General features: G+C 41.9%; 1 protein-coding gene across 1 annotated transcript in view; it reads left to right on the top strand.

Annotated features, from left to right (window-relative positions):
- The window catches only part of pkd1a (polycystic kidney disease 1a), a 64,476-nt gene that overhangs the window by 6,555 nt on the left and 37,245 nt on the right, over positions 1-20,676 (top strand). Inside the window, 9 exon segments of the mRNA XM_019889215.1 lie at positions 9,874-9,945; positions 10,040-10,108; positions 12,849-12,920; positions 14,358-14,521; positions 14,684-14,934; positions 15,305-15,567; positions 15,569-15,717; positions 18,203-18,380; positions 20,236-20,432. Of these exon segments, the coding sequence (XP_019744774.1) occupies positions 9,874-9,945; positions 10,040-10,108; positions 12,849-12,920; positions 14,358-14,521; positions 14,684-14,934; positions 15,305-15,567; positions 15,569-15,717; positions 18,203-18,380; positions 20,236-20,432 (1,415 nt within the window).

Raw genomic sequence — 20,676 nt, 5'->3', positions numbered from 1 at the left:
GCATTTCTGGTTTGCTGTCCTTATTTGTAGAACATGATTACGGTATGGGAAAAAAAAAGAGTTCCCAAGATAATCCATGTGTGAATCATTGTGGGACTGAACATCATGTGAGTCATCTTTATACTCTGTGTGAAAAATCTGTGCACCACTTCGAGGGAGCAGGAGGAGCACGAGGGAGGGATTCTCAGGCTGTATCTAACAATTATCTTAATAATTGAAGACCCTATTATTTGTTTTAAAATCTCTAAATGACCTCAGGCCACCTTACCTCTCTGAGCTCATCCGCCCCTACACGCCTGCCCGGCGCCTTAGAAGTACCAAGAACTAAACTGAGGCTCAGAGGTGATGGAGCCTTTTCCGTTGCTGGTCCCTCTCTCTGGAATGACCTCCCACTGAACATTTGGCAAGCCCCCTCGCTGCCCATCTTTAAAACCCGCCTCAAAATCACTTGTATTCTTTGGCATTTGACTCAGCATGACCCAAATTCTGATCTTAGTTATTCTGTTTGGTGCTCTCTACCGTCTTTGTTACTGATTTGTTGCTTTGCTTAACTGTTGTATATGTTAGTTGCTCCATGCACAGCACTTTGTGTGCAGCGATGGCTGTTTGAAAGTGCTCTATAAATACATTTGAGTCGAGTTGAGTTGAGTTGAGACTCTCTTTGCTCATTGGTTCGTTGAATTAATCCTCCTTTCGTCCGGATTTAAAGAGGGCCATACTTATGTAGCAAAAACCAGACAATTGACTTTTTTTCTTGAAACATGCCAATTTTGCTTTGCTGTAACAATCTCATTAGATATTACGCAATAGATATGTAGTTATAGTTTCAATATGAAGTCACATCCCCATTACGTTATGTCATATGCTCCCTGCCAAAATTCCGAATGTGCATTAATCCAAACAATGTGGAGCATGACTTACATTTCCAGACGCTTTTCCACATGCCCACAACCAGAGTGAGATAAACGGCTCAGAGGGTGGACACTTTTTTTCTCCCCACTACTTCTGGATATCGTTGGGCCCCAGCGCAAGATGAGTGAAATGTCATGAAGTAGGAAAAACAATTATTTTATTCATGCATTTATTTGGGTGTTTCCCAAAATGTAATCGACCTGGCAAACGTTGCACCCCTTCAACAAAGTTTGATGGAATTCTGTGTTTTGTGGTGTAATCCTGCCAACATATAAACAAATAGCGCACACACCTTCAGACTTTGTTGAGGTAAAAAAAACAAAAAAAAACAGGACATACAGAATGTTGTCACTTTTAAATGCTGGAGAATTCAAGGTTTTGTGCCTGGTTTTGGTGTTTCTGTATAAATGTATGTCCATCCACACATACATTTAGGATATCGCAAGCAAGTTACCAAATAATTTTTCGAGTTCCATCCATCCATTTTGTTTCTGTAAGGCTCATCCTGTTCCAAGTCACGGGGAGCTGGAGACTGTCCGAGCTGACTTTCGGCAAAAGGCAGATTCCACCTTTGACTGCTGGCTGGTGAGAACTGAATCCACTGAAGTCAGCCAAGTGTACCATTACCGACGTTAGTTCTATGATATCATTTGAGACAAATACATTTACTATAAGCACATGCGCATTTGGAAGCGGGAAAATGAGATTTGGATGCTATTAATAGTTATGGCAGTGGCCGAAGCCGATCTCGATCTTCGGTTTATTATACCTTTTGCCATCCAAAAGAGATTCAGTTAATGAATTGTTCTGCCTGTCACTATACATAGCTGGCTTAGATATATACATGAACAAAAACGTATTTGTTATGACTAAATCAACCTTTCGGCTGATTTAGGTAAAATTGGATAATTTCCTGCGACACCCTTGATGATCTCTCATGGCACACTAGCATGTTATAGCAACCTGGTTGGGAGTCAATGCAGTACAGCACATGGTACATTCAAATGCCTATAATGGGAACTCAATGACTCTCTCCAGACAGATCCTGTTCGTAAAGACAAGGGTGAGACTGCAAAAAAGGCACCCGGTTATATTCTCATGCCTTTCAAGTGCCTGATCATACTGCCTTTTTTCTGTTACCTTTGGTTTTTGCATCATTCGAATGTACATGGTTGTTTTTTTTATATGTCTTTGGAGCATAATGAGAATCTAGCCTAAATTCCGTGAATGATTGTCAGATTGTTTTTTAGTGAAAAATGAAATTTGTACAAAATAGTCCTGGTTAGGATGCTCGCTTCACAGTGCAGAGGTCCATAGTCCAATTCCGGGCTCTGGCATTCCTGTGTGGAGTTTGCATGTCCTCCCCGTGCCTGCGTGGATTTTTTCTGGGTACTACGTTTCCCTCGCACATTCCAAAAAACATACATGGCAGGTTGATTGAACACTCTAAATTGTCCCAAAGTGTGATTGTGAGCGCAAATGGGTGTTCGTCTATGTGTGCCCTGCGATTGGCTGGCCATCAGTTCAAGGTGTATCCCGCCTACTGCCCGAAGACAGCTGGGATAGGCTCCAGCACGCCCGCGACCTTCGTCAGGATAATGTGGATCGGAAAGTGGCCAGATGGATAGTATTTTGATAGTGATAGAACAAAAAAAAAATAAGTTATGGTGGATCAACACTATTTGCGTGTTGACAGACAAAAAAGTAATTGTGCAAGAATTGCTTGAAATAAATACTTTGTGAATTCAACATATATTTTTGCAGTACAGGACAGTGGCGAGATTGGTGACAGCAGATCTCATCACTGTATGCTGTGTAAAGTTGTGGGGAGTGTTTGTATTTTTTTCTCTCATCAACTAATTTTCTCATACAGTATCTAATATGACTGCGCCACAGCCTGCCACAGTTTCATTTACCAGAAACTGTGTCCATTGTGCACATGACTGCGGTGCAGTTTTTTTTTTTCATTCTTTCTGCACGCGTTGACGACATGGTCATTATGAGTGTGTGTGTCTGTGTATGTGCATGAGCGCGCGTAAGGCTTTATTTGAGTGAGTGTGTTAAACTGCTGCACACAGCTGCCCAATGTCTTCCAGCTGGATATCAGACAACGCAGACAGCAGCAGCTGGAAAAATGGACAAAATGTCCTGGAGGAGCGAATCGTGTTTGTGACCCAACCAGCCTGTTGAATTAAACATTAAGACATTTCAGACCAAACCTCTTCAATCAGCGTCCTCCGAGTTCCACCCCAAGCAGACGAGCCTTCGAGAACTCAGTACTAAACTCTTTCCCTTGGGAATTGTATGTGAATGAGAGGCATAACTAACCTAAAAAAAAAAAAATTCACGAAATCTTTACACTCTTAGTATGCAAATAACCTTGGGGCTGTGGGGAATGCCGTCAGAGCAATAGGACTGGAAAATATGGTTCTTTGAAATGTTACCATGGCAGCCTTCAACTGCATTTCTTTGCTTATCCCGGGCTTTCTATTAATGATGTGACCTTTGTTCCATCAATCCATTTCGGCCAGGTGAGATCGATCTTATCACAGCTGACTTGAGCAAGAGGCAGTAAACCCACTGGAGTGGTCATCACAGCCAGTCACAGGGCACAAACAGTAATTCACACTGTGAGGCGGACACGCTAATCAGTAGCTTCGTCTGCTGCCACCAACAGTGAACCTCTCTTCGTCATGGGGGATAAATTAGAAAAATCACATTTTACCACAGCTAATTTGCCACACTTAACCCCCCCCACCTCCCCCGCACAAAACAAAATGGAGTATTATATTTGAACACCAAAATATTGAAGCAAACCATAAAATGAAAGGCCCCTCGTTTAATGCTAACTTAGAATGCAAAACGGCACAATGGGCGACCAGAAATGAGCATTGTAATTAGAAACCTTCAAACAACTGCTACTCTAACCCTTTCAGGGACAACGGTTACAATAGTGGATGGCTTTTCATGTTATCAGGTTACTGGTTGTCATTATTGGTGCATGAAAGGTTTCATACACACAGCGCAGTAAACATACAAACAGAGCGTAAATACCCACAGGCGTGTGATCTTCTCTGTGCCCTGCGGAAACGCCAACCATTCCCGTATGACTCTCAGGGACCATATCTGTCTCTTGTTTTTGCTCATAATTATGGTACACGTCTTCCAACTCTTAAGTCAGTTGACTTGAAAATCAAATTCCCCTACTCCCCATTGAAAAAATCCCCTATTTATTGTTAAAAGTAGGGCCGCTGCTAATGATTATTTAAATAATCACCCTGTTTATTATTTTGTTGATTAATTGATGAATGGGGTAATTAACAAATAAATTCCTTGCCTTTATTCAATCAACAGACATTAATTCAAATGGACAGAAAATGCACAATAATGAATGACTTATGAATGCATTTACTGGTTTGGTTTATGACATGCCAGAAAATACGCAAAAATGCTAATTGTTGTCTTCCAAAGTAAAAGCAGGTGTTTTCAAAATGGAGAGTCTAAAAATCTGCGATTATTTACTGTTGATGGGGTGATAGGCTGGAAAAGGGCACAGTTTAATTTTATGAGGTCTCTAAACAATTAATTGGTTCACAAAAATCATAAGCGATTAATTTGATGATTGCTTAGTTGCCGATTAATCATTGCAGCTCTAGTTAAAAGGCAAGCCGTAAAACAATAATTGGTTAATATAAGATGTGTGGGAGGGCCTTGAGAACGAACCCCCACCCCCCCAAAAAAAACCCTAAACCTAAACAAAGCACTACATACAATTTGCCCCCATCATCTCCACGATTACATATCCTCTGCATGTCCTTCACGCATAGTTACTCTTCATTCCAAACTCCATCATCATTGAATGTCGCATTCATTAAATGCCTTAAAGCAGCAGGAGCGCCGAAAACCAAGGAGGGCAGAAAAGAAAGGGTGAGGCAGCAGCAGAGGGAAGCATGGATGAAAGTGACCACAAAGCAGTCTGTGTTTAGTGGGTTAGTGGAGCGCTGGTCTCCCTCCACTCTTGGAGACTTTGACCACTCCGCCACCTCGATGGAGAAAATCGGATCTCTTATATGACCAGACCTGCTGCACATATTCAAGACTGCGGCTTTTCTTCTTTTTAAGTCTCTCGTCATGTAAACTCCCATTCATGTCACCAGAAGAAATTCTCCTCTCTCTCTCTCTCTCTCTCTCTCTCTCTCTCTCTCTCTCTCTCTCTCTCTCTCTCTCTCTGTGAACATGTATCTTTTCCACTGTTCATATTCTTTCCTGTGTGTGTGTGTGTGTGTGTGTGTGTGTCAGCGGGCCGATCCACCAGCTCAGAATAAGTGGCACCAGACAGGCCATATAAGGAGTGGTTAGATCATTGGCCACACCGTTAGTAAAACAGAACCATATGTGTGCTGTGGGTGTTTGTGAGCAGCACTATAGCTCGAGTGTGTCTCCGCTGTGTGCGCGCGTCTAATTAAAGCCACGTGTGCCTAAAGGTAGCCGAGAGAACAGGAGCCTGTTGCCGTTAGACATGGTGAAGGTCATGTTATATGGCGATGATAAACACACTCTCTCTTTATGTGCCAATCCCAAGCAGTCTCGCCACCAACAGAAGGGGGAGAAAGAACGTTCCTTGTTTGGAGCTGACTCGAAACGCGTACACCTGCCGTGGGGGTGGGGTGGGGGGGGTGTTACATAAGGGGGGTGTCAGCCTAATGTGCAAACTATCAGCTCGTAGATCACGCGTCTTTGTGCTCCCTCGTTTTATCTGCTGATGACTTTAGCAGAGGAGAAGGCTCGCTTGCTCTCCATCTTTCTTACACAGCCAGTCTGGAATGTACAGATGTTTCCTTTTGGGAATGGGCGTCCCGTTCGGTTCACACACACTAGAAAGAGAGTGAGCAAGAGGTGCGTTCCCATACACTCAAACACTCATTTGCAGTATTTTTTTATACCCCCTGAGGTGATATTAGTGTCTACTGTGCACATAATGAGGGTGAAACACGTTAAGCACAATGTGCTCTTTCTTAGTCGATCACATTACTTGAAGTCAGCGGCAACCTGTTGTCTTGCGATCGCAATCTATCCTCTCACAACATTGGGCTCGATCTATTCTTTCCTCTTTGTTTCACTGATCTCACGTGCGGCTCGGGCTTTACTGCGAAGTTTCCAACAAGCTGAAATCACTCAACTGTGTTCCACACTGGACCTCTTTGTTTGTGTTGGCAAAGGTTCGTCTCTTCTCACTTCCTTTGTCATGATTAATCTACCGCGAGAACGAACCCCCAGCTCCGGTTAGCGCGATGACATTGTAGCACAATTTGGTAAAGTGCAAAAAAACACTAAATCGCGAAGGCGCTGGTTTTGTGTTTAGTCGCATTAAATATTAACCAGAATGACATCAGTGCAACAAGTGCTTGTGTCAGACAAGCCGTAAGACGAGTATACACATTGAAGGGATGACCAATTGAAAAGTCTTTCGTATCACGCGCCTTTTGAGTGCTTGTTCATTTTCATAAAAAGAGCTTCATAATCTGTATGCTATCAAAATTGAATGAAATAGAGCCACACCAATATTATTTCACAATAAAATATTCTATTCGCATGAGGCTTAACTGCAGATAAGACGGAGGGTAACGTAGGTGAAAAAAGGTCTTGACATTGCACTGAAGAGGAAAAAAAGGGGGCCGGTTATGACAGTGAAGCCACTTAAATGTATAATCGCTCGGGATGTAACAGTACACCGAAAATCACAGTTGGGTACAGACCAGTGAGAGACCGATAATCGGCTGGGCCGATTATCGGCGCTGATATTCTGCAGTTTGACGCATATCGGCATCAGCCTTTTTGAAACTGATAAGAAATCATTTTAAAACTGGGCAAAATGCTGGGCACTCCCTACATCTTTTGTCTTTGTTTGGACTTAAAGATGAGTGAAATATTAAGAATGTATTCACACCTGCAGACCAGACTTCATTTTTTTAGGCAGATGTGAATACACACAAACGAAAGTAGATCAAACATCGGACCGAGACTTACTTTATGAGATGGCTTTCGGTGCAGTACACTTCAGGTGTTCATACAAACCATTGCGGCTCTGCACCTTTTGAGGTTTAACAAGCCACCGTAGCAAGGCATCTTGGGAAAAATTAGCCTGCAAGTAAATGTACTTCGGGCGGCCCATTGGTCCGGTGGTTAGCGCGTTGACCTCACAGTGCAGCGGGACCGGGTTCAATTCCAGCTCTGGCCTCCCTCGGTGGAGTTTGCATTTTCTCCCTGGGCCTGCGTGGGTTTTCTCCGGGTACTCCGATTTCCTCCCGCATTCCAAAATCATGCATGGCAGGCTGATTGAAGACTCTAAATTGTCCCTTGGTGTGAGTGTGTGCACGGATGGTTGTTCAACTCCGTGTGCCCTGCGATTGGCTGGCAACCGGTTCAGGGTGTCCCCCGCCTACTGCCTGAAGACAGCTGGCAACCCTTGTAAGGATAAAGCGGATCGGAAAATGAATGAATGAATGAATGAATAAATGTACTTAAGTTCATAGTTCATACCTTATCCTCCTTCAGTTTGACCATACTGCTGCCCGCACGTTGCGGGTCAGGGCATGCAGAACACATCGTCTCCTTCAGGTTATCGCATGCATTTGCCGACGCTACTCCGAAATTAGAAAAAGTCGCGAAACCTGCGTTGAATGAGCTGCTCTTGATGCTCAAAATTATTTTGCAGCACTAATGACAGCACGAATATGCAGAACAAGAACGCAGAATGTAGGAATTCCATGTTTTCCTCGATTTCCGGGTCTGTGCAGTGTGTGCCGCACTAGTCATCTGGGAGCATTGATCATGTCACATGCATGGATGTGGTTACGGAATACAGTTCACTTGCAAGAACTACAATGCAAATGCGAGCCGCACGAAACCAGATAAATTAAGTCCGCTTGTGGTCCAGACCAAACAAGTGGGGTACACCCGAACATTATATTGACATTTTGGAAAACTTGATAAATTGTAGAAAACTTTTGTGAACTCTTTATTTAGAGTTAAAGTTTCCATTAAGCTTTAAGAAACATTCTGCTGAGCCTGAGAGCTCCCTGCACTTTCTTTTTGCATTTTAAAATAACATTTATTAGTCTAAAATGGCGGCCCGGTGGTCGAGTGGTTAGCGCGTTGACCTCACAGTGCAGAGGTCGTGGGTTCGTTCCCGGCTTCGGCCTTCCTGTGTGGAGTTTGCATGTTTTCTCCGGGTACTCCGGTTTCCTCCCACATTCCAAAAACATGCATGGCAGGCTGATTGAACACTGTAAATTGTCCCTAGGTGTGAGTGTGAGCGCGAATGGTTGTTCGTCTGTTGTTCGCCCTGCGATTGGCTGGCAACCGGTTCAGGGTGTCCTCCGCCTACTGCCCGAAGACAGCTGGGATAGGCTCCAGCACCCCCCACGACCCTTGTGAGGATAGAGCGGATCGGAAAATGGATGGATGGATGGATAGTCTAAGATGGAAAAAAAATGAAATTGATATCAAAGTGCCCTCAGCTCAGCTGTTTTCCAGGTTTGGTCACGTGACATTCGCAAAGTGAGCCCGGGGACATTTTGATGTCAATTGCAGTTAACATGGTGCGACGATGCATGAAATGTCTGATATGGACAAATACACTCACAATAAATATACACATTTATGTAGCGTGTATATATGTTTATTTCTATATTCGTTTGAAACCATTTATATGCACATACCTTTTTTTTTTTTTCTTCAATGTGTTGCGGAGGTATCGGATTGGAACTCTGTATCGGCAGATCCTTCAAACCAAAGACACTGCTTGTTAGCAATAGCTATTAGCTATTGCTTTAGAATGCATTATTAGTGTTTTATGTGACTTCATGAAAGTTGGGCTTATCGATCGCTTTCCAAACTACAAAAAATGTTGCACTTTGTCTTTCGGAATAAGAGGATGGAACCGGAAGTGCTGCGTTAACTGCGTAGATTTTGCTGAATTACTCGTGTTCTTTATCATTTGTAAGTGGACTCATTTGATCACTATTAATTTTCATCTTACTTTTGGGTTGACCTATCCAGTAGTATCTGTTATTCTTTGAAAACTAAACACACAAGTGGAGTGATTCGATTCGCTTCAATTCGGTGGGATTATGATTCGGTTCCAGAGGGTACGATGGAATCAGTTTCTTGTTGTCGTTTTACAACATGAGTGAACTCTTTATGGTAAATGTGGTGTTTGCTTTACTGTAATCTCTCCAATAAAAGATGATTTGATATGCGTTTCGACATGTTTTAAAGTGGAACGATTTCATTTTAGTGCACTCAAAATCATTATCAATCAACGTGCATTTTCTGCAGCGTCTATTTGAAACAATGCCCAGATTTTGATGAATTTGATGGAAAGTCTTTTTTTTTTCTTTTTTATGTGATTCATCAATTAACCACCAAAACAATAAACAGATTCATTAATTATTAAATTTATCATGAGTTGCGGCCCTTGATTATAACATATTCGAAAGAACAAATTTCTTTTTTTCCTGGTTTAAAGTCCGAAATGATTCATATTCATTACAGGCATTTTGAATGTACTGTTGGTTAAAAAGATCAAGATTTTTGTCGACGGATCTGTTTTCTTGACGGATCTGATTAATATTCAAAATGTGAAAATATGACAATGCCAATATTCCATTTCTTAGAGTAGAGTGAGAGGACTGCTTACTGATGCGCACATAATCAGTTTAGGGTTTGGCCACATTGCGCAGGCACACCTTATCGGTCTCAAAGCCTGGACTGAGCCAAGATCCATGTGTGCCAGAGAACAAGAGCTTCTTCTTTTTGATGTTTCATTTCTAAGCACTGCAGCCTACACGCTTGAAGTCTGAAAATGGCATGTTCACACCATGAAAAATATACACTCTCGCTATCTTTTTTATGTGTATGGCACTGGCCTTTAAGTGAAATTTATGTTTTGTTCCACAGAGATCTTTCCAAGAATCACATCTCCTCTCTTGATACAACTCTACTAAATCGACTCTCCGGTCTTCGAGAGCTGTGAGTACAGACATGTTTTGTTTTTTTTTGTTTTTTGCGTCAGTGATGTCATCTGCGCACCATTTGGTCACTCATGTAGCTCTCCATTTTACAGATATCTACAAGGTAACAGCATTGTAATTTTGCCCAGAGGAGTATTCTGCTGTGGGCCTTTGTCCGTCCTGTGAGTACACTGTCAAGTGATCATATGAACAAAATTAACGAGAGGATTTGCGTAAAGCAGGGGCATCCACTTGCGCCAACAACTTCGAGGAAAAAGAAAGTTGTATTAGAAAACAGTATTGGCAACTAGGCCAATGAGAGAAACTTGCTATCAAACATGGGGCTCAATCTCGCTGCATTAAAATTTCAGTTTGTTTTTTGTTTTTTTTTTGAAAGAATAGAAGTTTACCCAGTTGAAGAGAAACAAGCAAAGGGCTCCCAATAATTACAAAATTTACATTCGGTGCAAAGGTGAAGTGGATATACTGTAATTTATTTTTATTTGCTACTATGTCTGTCAAAATGTGTCTCCTGTGAAACCAGTCTTTGGCGCAAAAAAAAAAAAAGGGGACTGTTGCCCTAGAATATATTGGAAGAAAAAGCATTCGCTCACGAATCATAAACCACCATTACACACAAATCAAACCATGATGATGTTAAATTACAGTCTACTGCTCCAGGCAAGCTGCAGCCCTCTCCCCCACCATCTGTCCAGCCATCTCTTCTTCCATTCATTAGCTTATTTCTTCCACTTCTTTATTTCTTCCACCAATTTGAAAGGGTTTTTTTTGTGTGTGTGAATGTGTGTGATGAGGAAGGACTCTGGTGGTTTCCATCAGCTCCATCCAAAACCACCACAACAACAGCCCCATTATGTAGCGTGCTGGGTTGAAAGGGTGGAAAGAAGCATGAGCAGAAAGGCTTAGAGGAGAGAAATAAATGTTTGGTGGATGAATCTAATGGAGTTAATTATGAGTCCAACATACAGACAAAGTAACTTTAGATTAGGACTATACATGCGGAGCTCAAACCTTTTTTTGTCCAGAAATAGATCAGCATCATCCCTACGGCTTTTAATTATAATTATTATTTCACAATTGTACCCCTTCAAGGTAAACTTGGGGGGTGGGGGGGGGGGTTACTGCTGGATTAACAGCTATCCGCCCTTGGATCATGTTTAAAGGTGTAGTGGAACAGTACTTGAGATGTCAGCATGGGGCAAAAATGACATCTTTCTTCAATTATGACAACGTTGTGATGTACTTCCTCTTACGCTTCAATGCGATTTGAAGGTGTGTGAATTCTCTTGGACTGATTCAATGGATGGACAAAAAGACAACAAGGTTAAAAAAAGCAGAACTGGAATCAGAAGCAGGATCTTTGGCACTGTGGCAACAGCTAGCCAGAAACAAACGTTTCCATGTACAGATATAACAGTCTGTGAAGGAGATTTGTATTTTGCGATCATCTGCTGACATACAGTACATGCGCTTGCCGTATTTGTCGATATGGATGGGACTGGATGATGTTCAACTATGATTGGAGCTGTGACAAAAATTCAGCTATGACAAGGATAATTCTTAGCTTGGACTGCAGGAGTACCAGCAGGCATGACAAGCGTCAGTGACCTCAACAATTAATTGAGGAGTAACATCATTTCGTTTGTTTTAAATGTAATTGATGAAATCGGACCGTGCAATGTCTGGCCACATCAAGACCAATTTATCCTCTAATAAGATCAAGAATTGTGCACAAGATCATTTTCTTTTTTGTGAGGTCACGAATCTCAAACATGTTTAGATATTCACCTCAAGTGTGGAAATGGAAAAAAGGCAGGTTGGCATTCCAATTTTTTATTGGAATGCCGAGTATGGCTGCGGATTGACTGGAGTGCAGACGGGGGTTGCAGTCGGCACACAGGGCCTTAAGCGGGCAGGCAATGAGGGTTTCCCAAAAGCAGTAGCAACGAGTGATCTGTAAGCACTGAGCAAAAAAACTAGGTACATGTTCAAGATAGATCTTAATGATGAGAACTTTACACAAAACATATACAGTCTGGTGCATCCCAGAGCGTCTTAAGGAGTGTCAGTAATTAGGCAGACAACTCCAACACACCAACCCTGCAATGCTTCCAAGCATCCAAGTGGGTGTGGCTTGTGCGCCTCGGTTTTGTTAGCCTTCCAGGAGAAATGCCGGCTAAACACATGATAAACGAGCCTTCATATGTTGGAGGAAAAAAAAAACCAAAACACCAAATTTGAACACAGACTCTCACAACCGCGTGCATCATTCAAATGTAAAGCATGATGGTCAAAAAAAAATAAAAGACCGTGGCAGTTCCTTCCTCCATCAGGAAATATGTCGTGGTTGGCGACAAATAGTAAAGTAAGTTGCATTTGTTAGTCCCCGGAAGGCATTTTAGAGCAATTTCCTTTTGGATTTTGCTTGGGCGTGGGGGTTATACTGTGCCGAATAAAGCTGGTGAAGCAGTTGACTGTCTTGAAAGCACTGTGAAGGGAGAGGGACATACCTGCAGTCAGAGCTAATTTGTGCTTGCAAATTTAGGACTACGGTCATGTTCTTGTTTTAATTCCTCATTCAAAAAAGAGCTTTCAAGCAACATGCTTTTCCTCATGTTGTTGAGACTGGAGGGGGAAAAAGTTGCAGCTGGCTACTCGTGTGGGCTGAATGGGTGGCAACAGTGCAAAAATGCCAGTATTTTGAGAGTAAGAGCTCGCAGCAACAGATGGAGAAAAAAAAAAAGAACCATGAACTAGTACATTTCCCAATTTTTAAATCAAAACTGGGCTAGTTCATTTTTAAATTTATGTATGAACTGAACTTTGAACGAGTTTGCGACTCTGCATAGAAATGAACTTTCCCAATAAGGCAACATTGATTGTCTGTTTTGTTTCCGTCAGTGACTTGAGCAACAACCAAATCACTAAGATAGAAGAAAGAATATGTGACGACCTGTGCAATTTAACGCTCATGTAAGTAACCACAATTTTGTTGTATTATGGTGTATTTTTCTTTCAAGTGTTTGACCTAGCAATGCATACACGACCAGAATAATTTCATTTCTACCGAATGACAACTGCAAATATAGTCATAATTTTTTTTCCAGCCAGAAATACATTCAGTATTTTGTTAAAAAAAAAAAAACACTGTACTAGTCAATCACAAGTCTGACAAGTAGAGAAAATCAAACTTTACTCACACATGCATGTCTCCGAGCAATTTGGAGTCTTTGGTTGACCCTCATGTATTTATTGACTGTGAGGAGGCCAGAGAGAGAGGCCAGGCGAGCACGGGGACAACATGCACAGTAATTGAAGAAGAAGATATTAATTTCATTGTCCTCTGAGGCTCTAAGCAACACCATATTTCAAAATGTATCGTCAATATATTTTATAATGTGTTTTAATTGAATAAGCACAATTCAAAGGTTAATGGTAAATCAAGTCAGCCAATTTTGACCAGTGAGTTGCGGTCAATCTTTGTTCAGTGAAATAAGATATTCATCACCATCAATATTTATCGGTGAAACACAGTGTTTATTTTTATCACCGTGTACTCAGACCATGAAACAAATTAACCGCACTTGCCAATATGCTTGTTCATAAAGTGTCCAAGCATCAGACAGTGACAGTATGCAAACTCCATATAGTAATCCCTCGTTTATCGAGGTTAATGGGGACCGAAACCACCCGCAATAGATGAAAATCCACGAAGTAGCGACCCCCCCCCCCCCGTATAGGTATATGTACATGTGTATGAGTATAAATAATATTTATAAGGCCGAATTTAATGGTATACATGCATGTTTGGAGGAATTAACATGACTTAATCCTGTATGCTAATATATTTAAACATGTATAAGTTAGGTTAGTGTTTGAATAGCAAAATATAGTAAACACATGTATGTAGTACTGTATATGTTGCTCTATGTGACTTGCTGTTGTTTTGCTGACTTTCACTGTCTCTCGCGGACCTTTTGCGGACTTTTTGCGGTTGTCTGTTTTTTCTTTTTTTTTTTTTTTTTTTTTTTTTTTTTTTTGACTATGTTTGAAAAAATCCGCGATGCACTGAGGCCGCGATGAACGAACCGCGAAATAGCCAGGGATCACTGTACAGTACTTCTAATGACACATGTCATTAGGAACGGCTTTTTTTCCTTTTTTTTAACTGTGTAGACATTGATTACATTGGTCAACAAATTTGTACATTTTTATAATCAGAGATCCAAGTTGTAAAAGCATTTAATCGCTGTGGCCTTCCCACAGCACAGTTAGACAATGCCTTGCGTCTATCATTTTACCTGTGCTATGATTAGGTCTAATCACCCAGACTGCATCATTGTCATTCTTCTTTGCCATTGTCTTTCTTTTTTTTTTTTTTTTTTTTTTTTTTTTTTTTTTGTCATGTAGTGACCTAAGCAGTAACCCCTTTGAGTGCGACTGTAAGCTTTTCCACTTGGTCAACTGGCTCCAGGAGAAAGGGGTACACGTTCGTCGGCCCGATGCCATGCTCTGTAACCACCCTCCTGAGCTCCGTCACCAGCCTCTGCTCAACGTCAGAGTGTTCACGTGCGGTACGAATCAATAACACTCAAATACAAGACGCAGCACTTCCAAGGCTGAGCGATGAATCGACCGCCTGCCTTTAAAAAGAACAACACATTTTAGATCTACACTTGTGTCACTGCACTGTATTTAATGCAGGTCAGAGTGTTCAATCCCGTGTCTTTGTCCAGGTCTGAATTACGCCGCTTGTCTGGAGGACACTAGCAGTGGAGGAGGGGGACGGAGCGAGCTTGTCATCTTCTCGTCCTCCACGCCGGGCAACTTCACGCGTGAACAGTGTAACAGCATGTGCTTCGCTGCGTCGCACCGCTATGGCGGCCTGGGGGCGAGGCAGGAGTGTCTCTGCAGTACCAACTCTGAGCCCAACTTCATCAGTGAATCTCAGTGTTCTGCTGCCTGTACCAACCCCAGTGTCATGAAGGTAGAGTGACCTGAACAGTCTTCTTTGGTAGTCGGTTGCTTAAGTTTAGTGTACATGCAGTCTGTGCAGATTCCATTATGTACTGTATGTTCCACACTCACATGGCACTTTGTTTGGTACACTTGTACAGTCTTTTAAGGTCCAATACAAGAGCTGTTCTAAAATCCTGCCTTGACACAATAGTCAGCGTGAACACGCACCATTGTGTTAAAAAAAAAAAAAAAAAAAAATTATGATACACTGCAGTCAAGTACCACATCATTATTTTTAACTTTAAAAATAAAAGTTGTCGCAGTAAAAGGTATTTTATTTTAATGACAGTTCTCTGCGTTTCTACTGTCTCTGCTCTGGTTCTTCATGTGGGTCCCAGGAATGTGGGTGGACTCTAGCCCACGACGTATTTGCAGTCGACTTCTCTATCCGACTGGAGGCCCTGCCGCTGCAAAGCGTTCACGACAGCATCGGTTTCTCAGCTGCGTCCTCCGTCACGCCAGTCACGCTGTCCTGGGATTTTGGTGACCTTTCACCTCGTGTTAACACCTCAGCAACAGAAGTCACCATGGCAACGCATAAATACGGGCTTCCAGGAAAGTATGTGGTCGGTTTGACAGCCTGGGCTGGACACAAGGAGGTGAGATTTTCTTTTTCCTCCTAAACTGGAGTTGCACTGCCCTTCCCTTACTGTGGTCAATGGGAGCATGGAAATCACGCTTGTCAGCTGGGGAGCGCTTGGCCTAAATGTAGACTGGACGATCGCCAAAAATGATGTGCAGGTTGCGAAAGGTGAGGGAAAAACACTCCATCAAATCCATCAAGCTCTTATAGCACAGTATGTTCAGTATGCACAGCATGATTTAACCACAGAAGGATCTTCAGTTAAATTATAGATGCATGCGAGCAGGCTTTAGAGAACATAATGGACAGCGCGGAGAGTTGCTTCCGCTACACGGCACTTCACCTTCACCATATTATTGGTATGTTGAAAGTAACCTTGTCACAAAAATGTACAGCTTGAGCTGTGTCTAGAGATCGGTCTTTGGGAAACAGGCTGGTTTAGATGTGAATTTGATTTATCCAAATAATAATGTACATACGTGGAAATAAATTCATACTCATTCGATTGGATTGTATGGCCTTAAGTGAGGCTGGCGGCGGGAATCAGTGAGGGGACAAAATGTGTTGACAAGGCACTGAAATTAAAACTGCTATTAGGCTGACACAGTCCCCTCCCTAGGGGCGGGTACCGAAATTGGTACTTTTTTGGGGGGGGTGGTGGGTATGGACGGTTTAGGGTTGGTACAACAGAGCACCAATTCACGTGAAATCACCCAATGTCATGTTTCAGATCCGAAGCGCATCTTTCTAAGTTGTGACTCTGCAGGAGTGCAAAAGTTTTCATGGCATGCTCACTAGCAAAATGTAGTGAGCATTATGTAACCTGTCATGTACGTTCAAATCATTAGTTTGATCTCAGTTATTCTCCTTGTACTTGTTGAAGCCCTCTTCCAACTCTCATTTTTTTCTTTGCGATGTTTCAGACCAAGCTGGGTTCAAAGTACCAGTATCCATTCACGGTTCGGTTCAAATGTGAAGAACCCGATCCCTACCCCTACCCAATTAATGTAAATGGTCCGTAAGGAATAAGACAGCAACAAAGTTTTCCAGAACGTTTATCCAACTCACCCCCTTTAGTAGGAATATTGTTGTTCCTTTCCATACTGTTTCTTTCAACCCTCTGCCAAACAATGAAACAATGTAGTACCCACCAAAATTTTTGGAACGGCCGTTGTTGAGTGATATAAAGATGCATATGAGACAAGGGATCACAGTTTTTGTTTTTGTTTTTTTCGGGTGTAGAGTGGATCAGAATCTGATGTCTAACTTAAAACCCACCCATTTTCCATTTGAACAAAAGTTAAGGAAAATGTTAAAGCCCCGAATCTCGGTGCGGAGTTTCACATTTTGGGCAGAATCTTTGCCAGTATAACCACTTGGAATGGAGACTAAAGGAACCTCTAGTGTACTATCTAGCTGTGAAGAAACAAAAAAACAAACCAAAAAAAAACCAGCTGTAGGTTACATCAGCAATAACTACTCCAGCGGGCAGGAGTGAAGTTCATAACCATGAATAAAAGTACAGGGGCGACAGTAGTGGTTTAAAGCACTCATTAGCAAGAAGAATAAGAATGTCAGACCAGAAATGGAGAAGAAACGACACTTGACAATTCAGGTTTTAAGACTAATCAGACAAAATTAACCTTTACCAGAGCCAAATGCTAAAGCTTTGACAAAGAAAGGAGCCGCTCATGATCCCAAACGTACAAGCTCCTCCATGCAACTAACTACTCCAGCGGGCAGGAGTGAAGTTCATAACCATGAATAAAAGTACAGGCGCGACAGTAGTGGTATAAAGTACTCCTTAGCAAGAAGAATAAAAAGGTCAGACCAGAAATGGAGAAGAAAAGACAATTGAGGTTTTAAGACTAATCAGACAAAATTAACCTTTACCAGAGCCAAATGCTAAAGCTTTGACAAAAAGCTTTGATCCGCTCATGATCCCAAACGTACAAGCTCCTCCGTGCAATGCAGTGGCGGTAATTTTATGGCTTGCATGGGTTCCTCTGGGACGAGCTCATTCATCTTCGTTGACGTTACAGTAACCCAAGATAGCAACTACAGCAAGTCAACAGAAGCATTCAAAGAAAGACAATGACTCCAAAACACACTGTCTCAACATGGAAGAAGGAAGAAGTGGAAGGTTTTGGACCGGTTGGATTAAAGTTGCCAGAGTGTGTCATGATGGGGACTGAAAACAACAACCTCCCCCCCAAAAAAATATCCGAACAACTGAGAAGCTGTGGGGAACGCTTGGAAACGTATCACAAATGAAAAAAAAAAAACGCATAAGTTTGGAAATGTCCGCGGTCACAAGCATGGAGCACGTGTCGCAAACAAAAGGATATGCAGCGAAACATTGAGTCTTACTCACTTCTATATCTTGAGTCTATTTAAGTCTACCCGTTCTGATACTTTTGCTTGTATCAAATCCAGATGTACAGGCTACGAAATCTGGAAATGAAAGCAGAAATGTTCTCTTGCCTGATATTCATATTTTATGTCAAACCATGTTTTCTGTCTGCAGCAAACATGAATGAGAAATTATTGTCGCCATATTTTTGGAGGGGAGTGCATCATCTGCTGGTTCTTGCACAGAAAAAAAAGTTATATTTTGTCTTTTTTTTTTTTTTTTCCCCTCCCCTTTTGCCAGCCTCTCCTCACTGTCCAAAGGATGGGGTCTACCATATTGAGTCCTCATGCTGTTTCCAGATTGTTCCAGCAGAGATGAGCTGGACTGATGCTCAACAGCAATGTTCAGATCGCGGCGGGAACCTGGCAATAGTCAGAGGTGACGCGCTGCGCAAACTGCTGGCTCATAAAGTCACACAGTGAGTGTTTGTGTCTCGATGAAGTGTTTTGTGCGTTAGCTCGGAGATCAACGTTCCCTCTCCTTTTCCATGTGTCTGAGCATTCACACGTTCACACAAACACCCTGAGCATTCCTTGGACAAGGGCTGTGCAGTGTGGCTCAAATGGAATATTTTGTCATTTTTGCCAGATGCCTTGATAACGATACGTTAACGATGTTACTGACTTCCATAAATACTAAGCGTTTTAAAAGATTATGTCAATCCAGAAGGATGTGGAAAGTGTATTATTTTATACAGTTGAAAAGTCAGCAACAAATTAAAAACTATTCAATTCACATTGCAATGAAACTATGCTTGAATGATAAAAAATAGCTTTATGCCCCAGCAGAAGTGTTGGTGTGCGTGTGTGTGTTAGCTGCATCAACGTGTATGTGTGTGTGTGTGTGTGTGTGTGTGTGTGTGTGTGTGTGTGTGTGTGTGTGTGTGTATACGTGCGTGCGTGTGTGTGTTGTATCAATTTGTCCATGCACGACCGTAGTAAGAATAAGCGGTTCAGAATGTGGATAGATGTGTTGTGTGGCTTGTGAAAAAAAAAACATGTTAATGACTTTTAATTATGAAAGAAAAAAATTGCCAACACACATTTCAACCATCCACCTGAAGTATCCAGAATATTTAAAAAAGGTGGTGATGTGACCTCCCCTCTCTCATCAACAATTTGTGCTCGCGCTCACACTCATTTCCTCATTTCATTTCAACGAATGCCGTTTCTTTTATGAAAGATGTTCCTTGACAGGATGGTCGAAATGTTGAATCGCTAGTGCAGCTACTCATCAGGTTATTTGGATGTCACAAAGAACCTGGTAGGTTCGATGACGTAGCCAAATGTACTTGTCTTGTGTTTGGAATGTAGTTTATATGAGGCAATTCACAATCAGGTGAGCTACTCTGGGTTGCTCTTGTTACAGTTGAGACTAAGTTTGGCGTTTAGCTTTGAAGGTCGCGAACACCACATCTGTAAAAGCACAGCTGCATGGTAACTTTGACACCCTACGAGGAAGGGACGTTAGGTGTGTGTGTGTGTGTGTGTGTGTGTGTGTGTGTGTGTGTGTGTGTGTGTGTGTGTGTGTGTACATTGTTGTAGACTAAAATGGAAGAGAGTGGAAAAAGCTGCTGTAATGGAGTTTCTCCCCACCCAGCCTCCTTGTATGTCATTGACTTTTTTTTTCTTTCCTTTCTATTTGTGTTTCTTGCCCCTGTCACCTTGTGTTGTGTTTTCTTTGTTTGTATTTTAACCCTTGTGCACTTCAGACATCGTCATTTTCACAGATGTGACAAGTGGACAAAATACCTGGAAAAAAAGTGAAAGGGATGGGCGAGGAAATGCCTTTCTCGAGACAATCAAAACACTCAACTATTTGGATCCAAAAACATTGTTCGTGTGACTTTGACATTTAATTTTTGGGTCAAAGAGTGTTTTGTGTTCGGTTAAACAGTCGATATGGATTGAGAGAGTTAATTAGTGAAGCCAGAATTTAATCCAAGTAACAAGGGCAGACTAAGACGTCCAACCCAATCAAAGCAAATTGTCAAGCACTGTCCTCAGCCCTTTCTGTATTGATTGGCACAATTTGGTGATTGCAATTTCTCTCGAATCTATCAGCCTTGTCTCTGTCTGAAAATCTTGTCAAGAGAGCTATTACAATTGACAGTCATTAATGGATGATTTGAGTTATATATATTTTATTATATTATATACAGATATATTTTTTTTTCATGGAGTTTGTCAAATTATTAACTTGAGTGACCGCGATGCTGAGAACTGAACATTTGATGCGCTCATCATGATATAACCTGTCTTTTGCCTCACCAGGGAACGAGGAGTGTGGCTCGGATTGAGCGACGTCACTTCCCCGGGCAAGCTGCGCTGGGTCAACGGAGAGGAAGGCCTGCCACCTCGTTCTCCAATCTCCCGCAGCAACTTTTGTGTCTGCCTTGATCAGCGTGCTCAGACCAGTTTGCACCCGTGCAACACCAAGCGGGCATTTGTCTGTCAGTATAGCCCTCAAGGTATGTTTTCATATGTCCGGTGTACCGCAACATAAATAAGTTAGAATTACCCACTGGAATAATGACCGAAAGTGTTTTTTCTTTTTTTTTTGGGATTAATTTTTAAACAGTTAGAAAAAAGGAAAACATGGTCACATGTTTAAATACATTGAACATCATCAGTTCCGGGCATCAAAACAGAACATACATCACATATATCCGAAAGTGTTTTTGTGTGTGTGTGTGTGTGTGTGCGTGTGTGTGT

This window comes from Hippocampus comes, unplaced genomic scaffold, assembly GCF_001891065.2.
Source record: "Hippocampus comes isolate QL1 unplaced genomic scaffold, H_comes_QL1_v1.1 scaffold86, whole genome shotgun sequence".
In the NCBI taxonomy this organism is placed as follows: Eukaryota; Metazoa; Chordata; class Actinopteri; order Syngnathiformes; family Syngnathidae; genus Hippocampus; species Hippocampus comes.
Note: the sequence above shows the minus strand (reverse complement) of the source record. Positions and strands in the feature narration are given on the sequence as shown.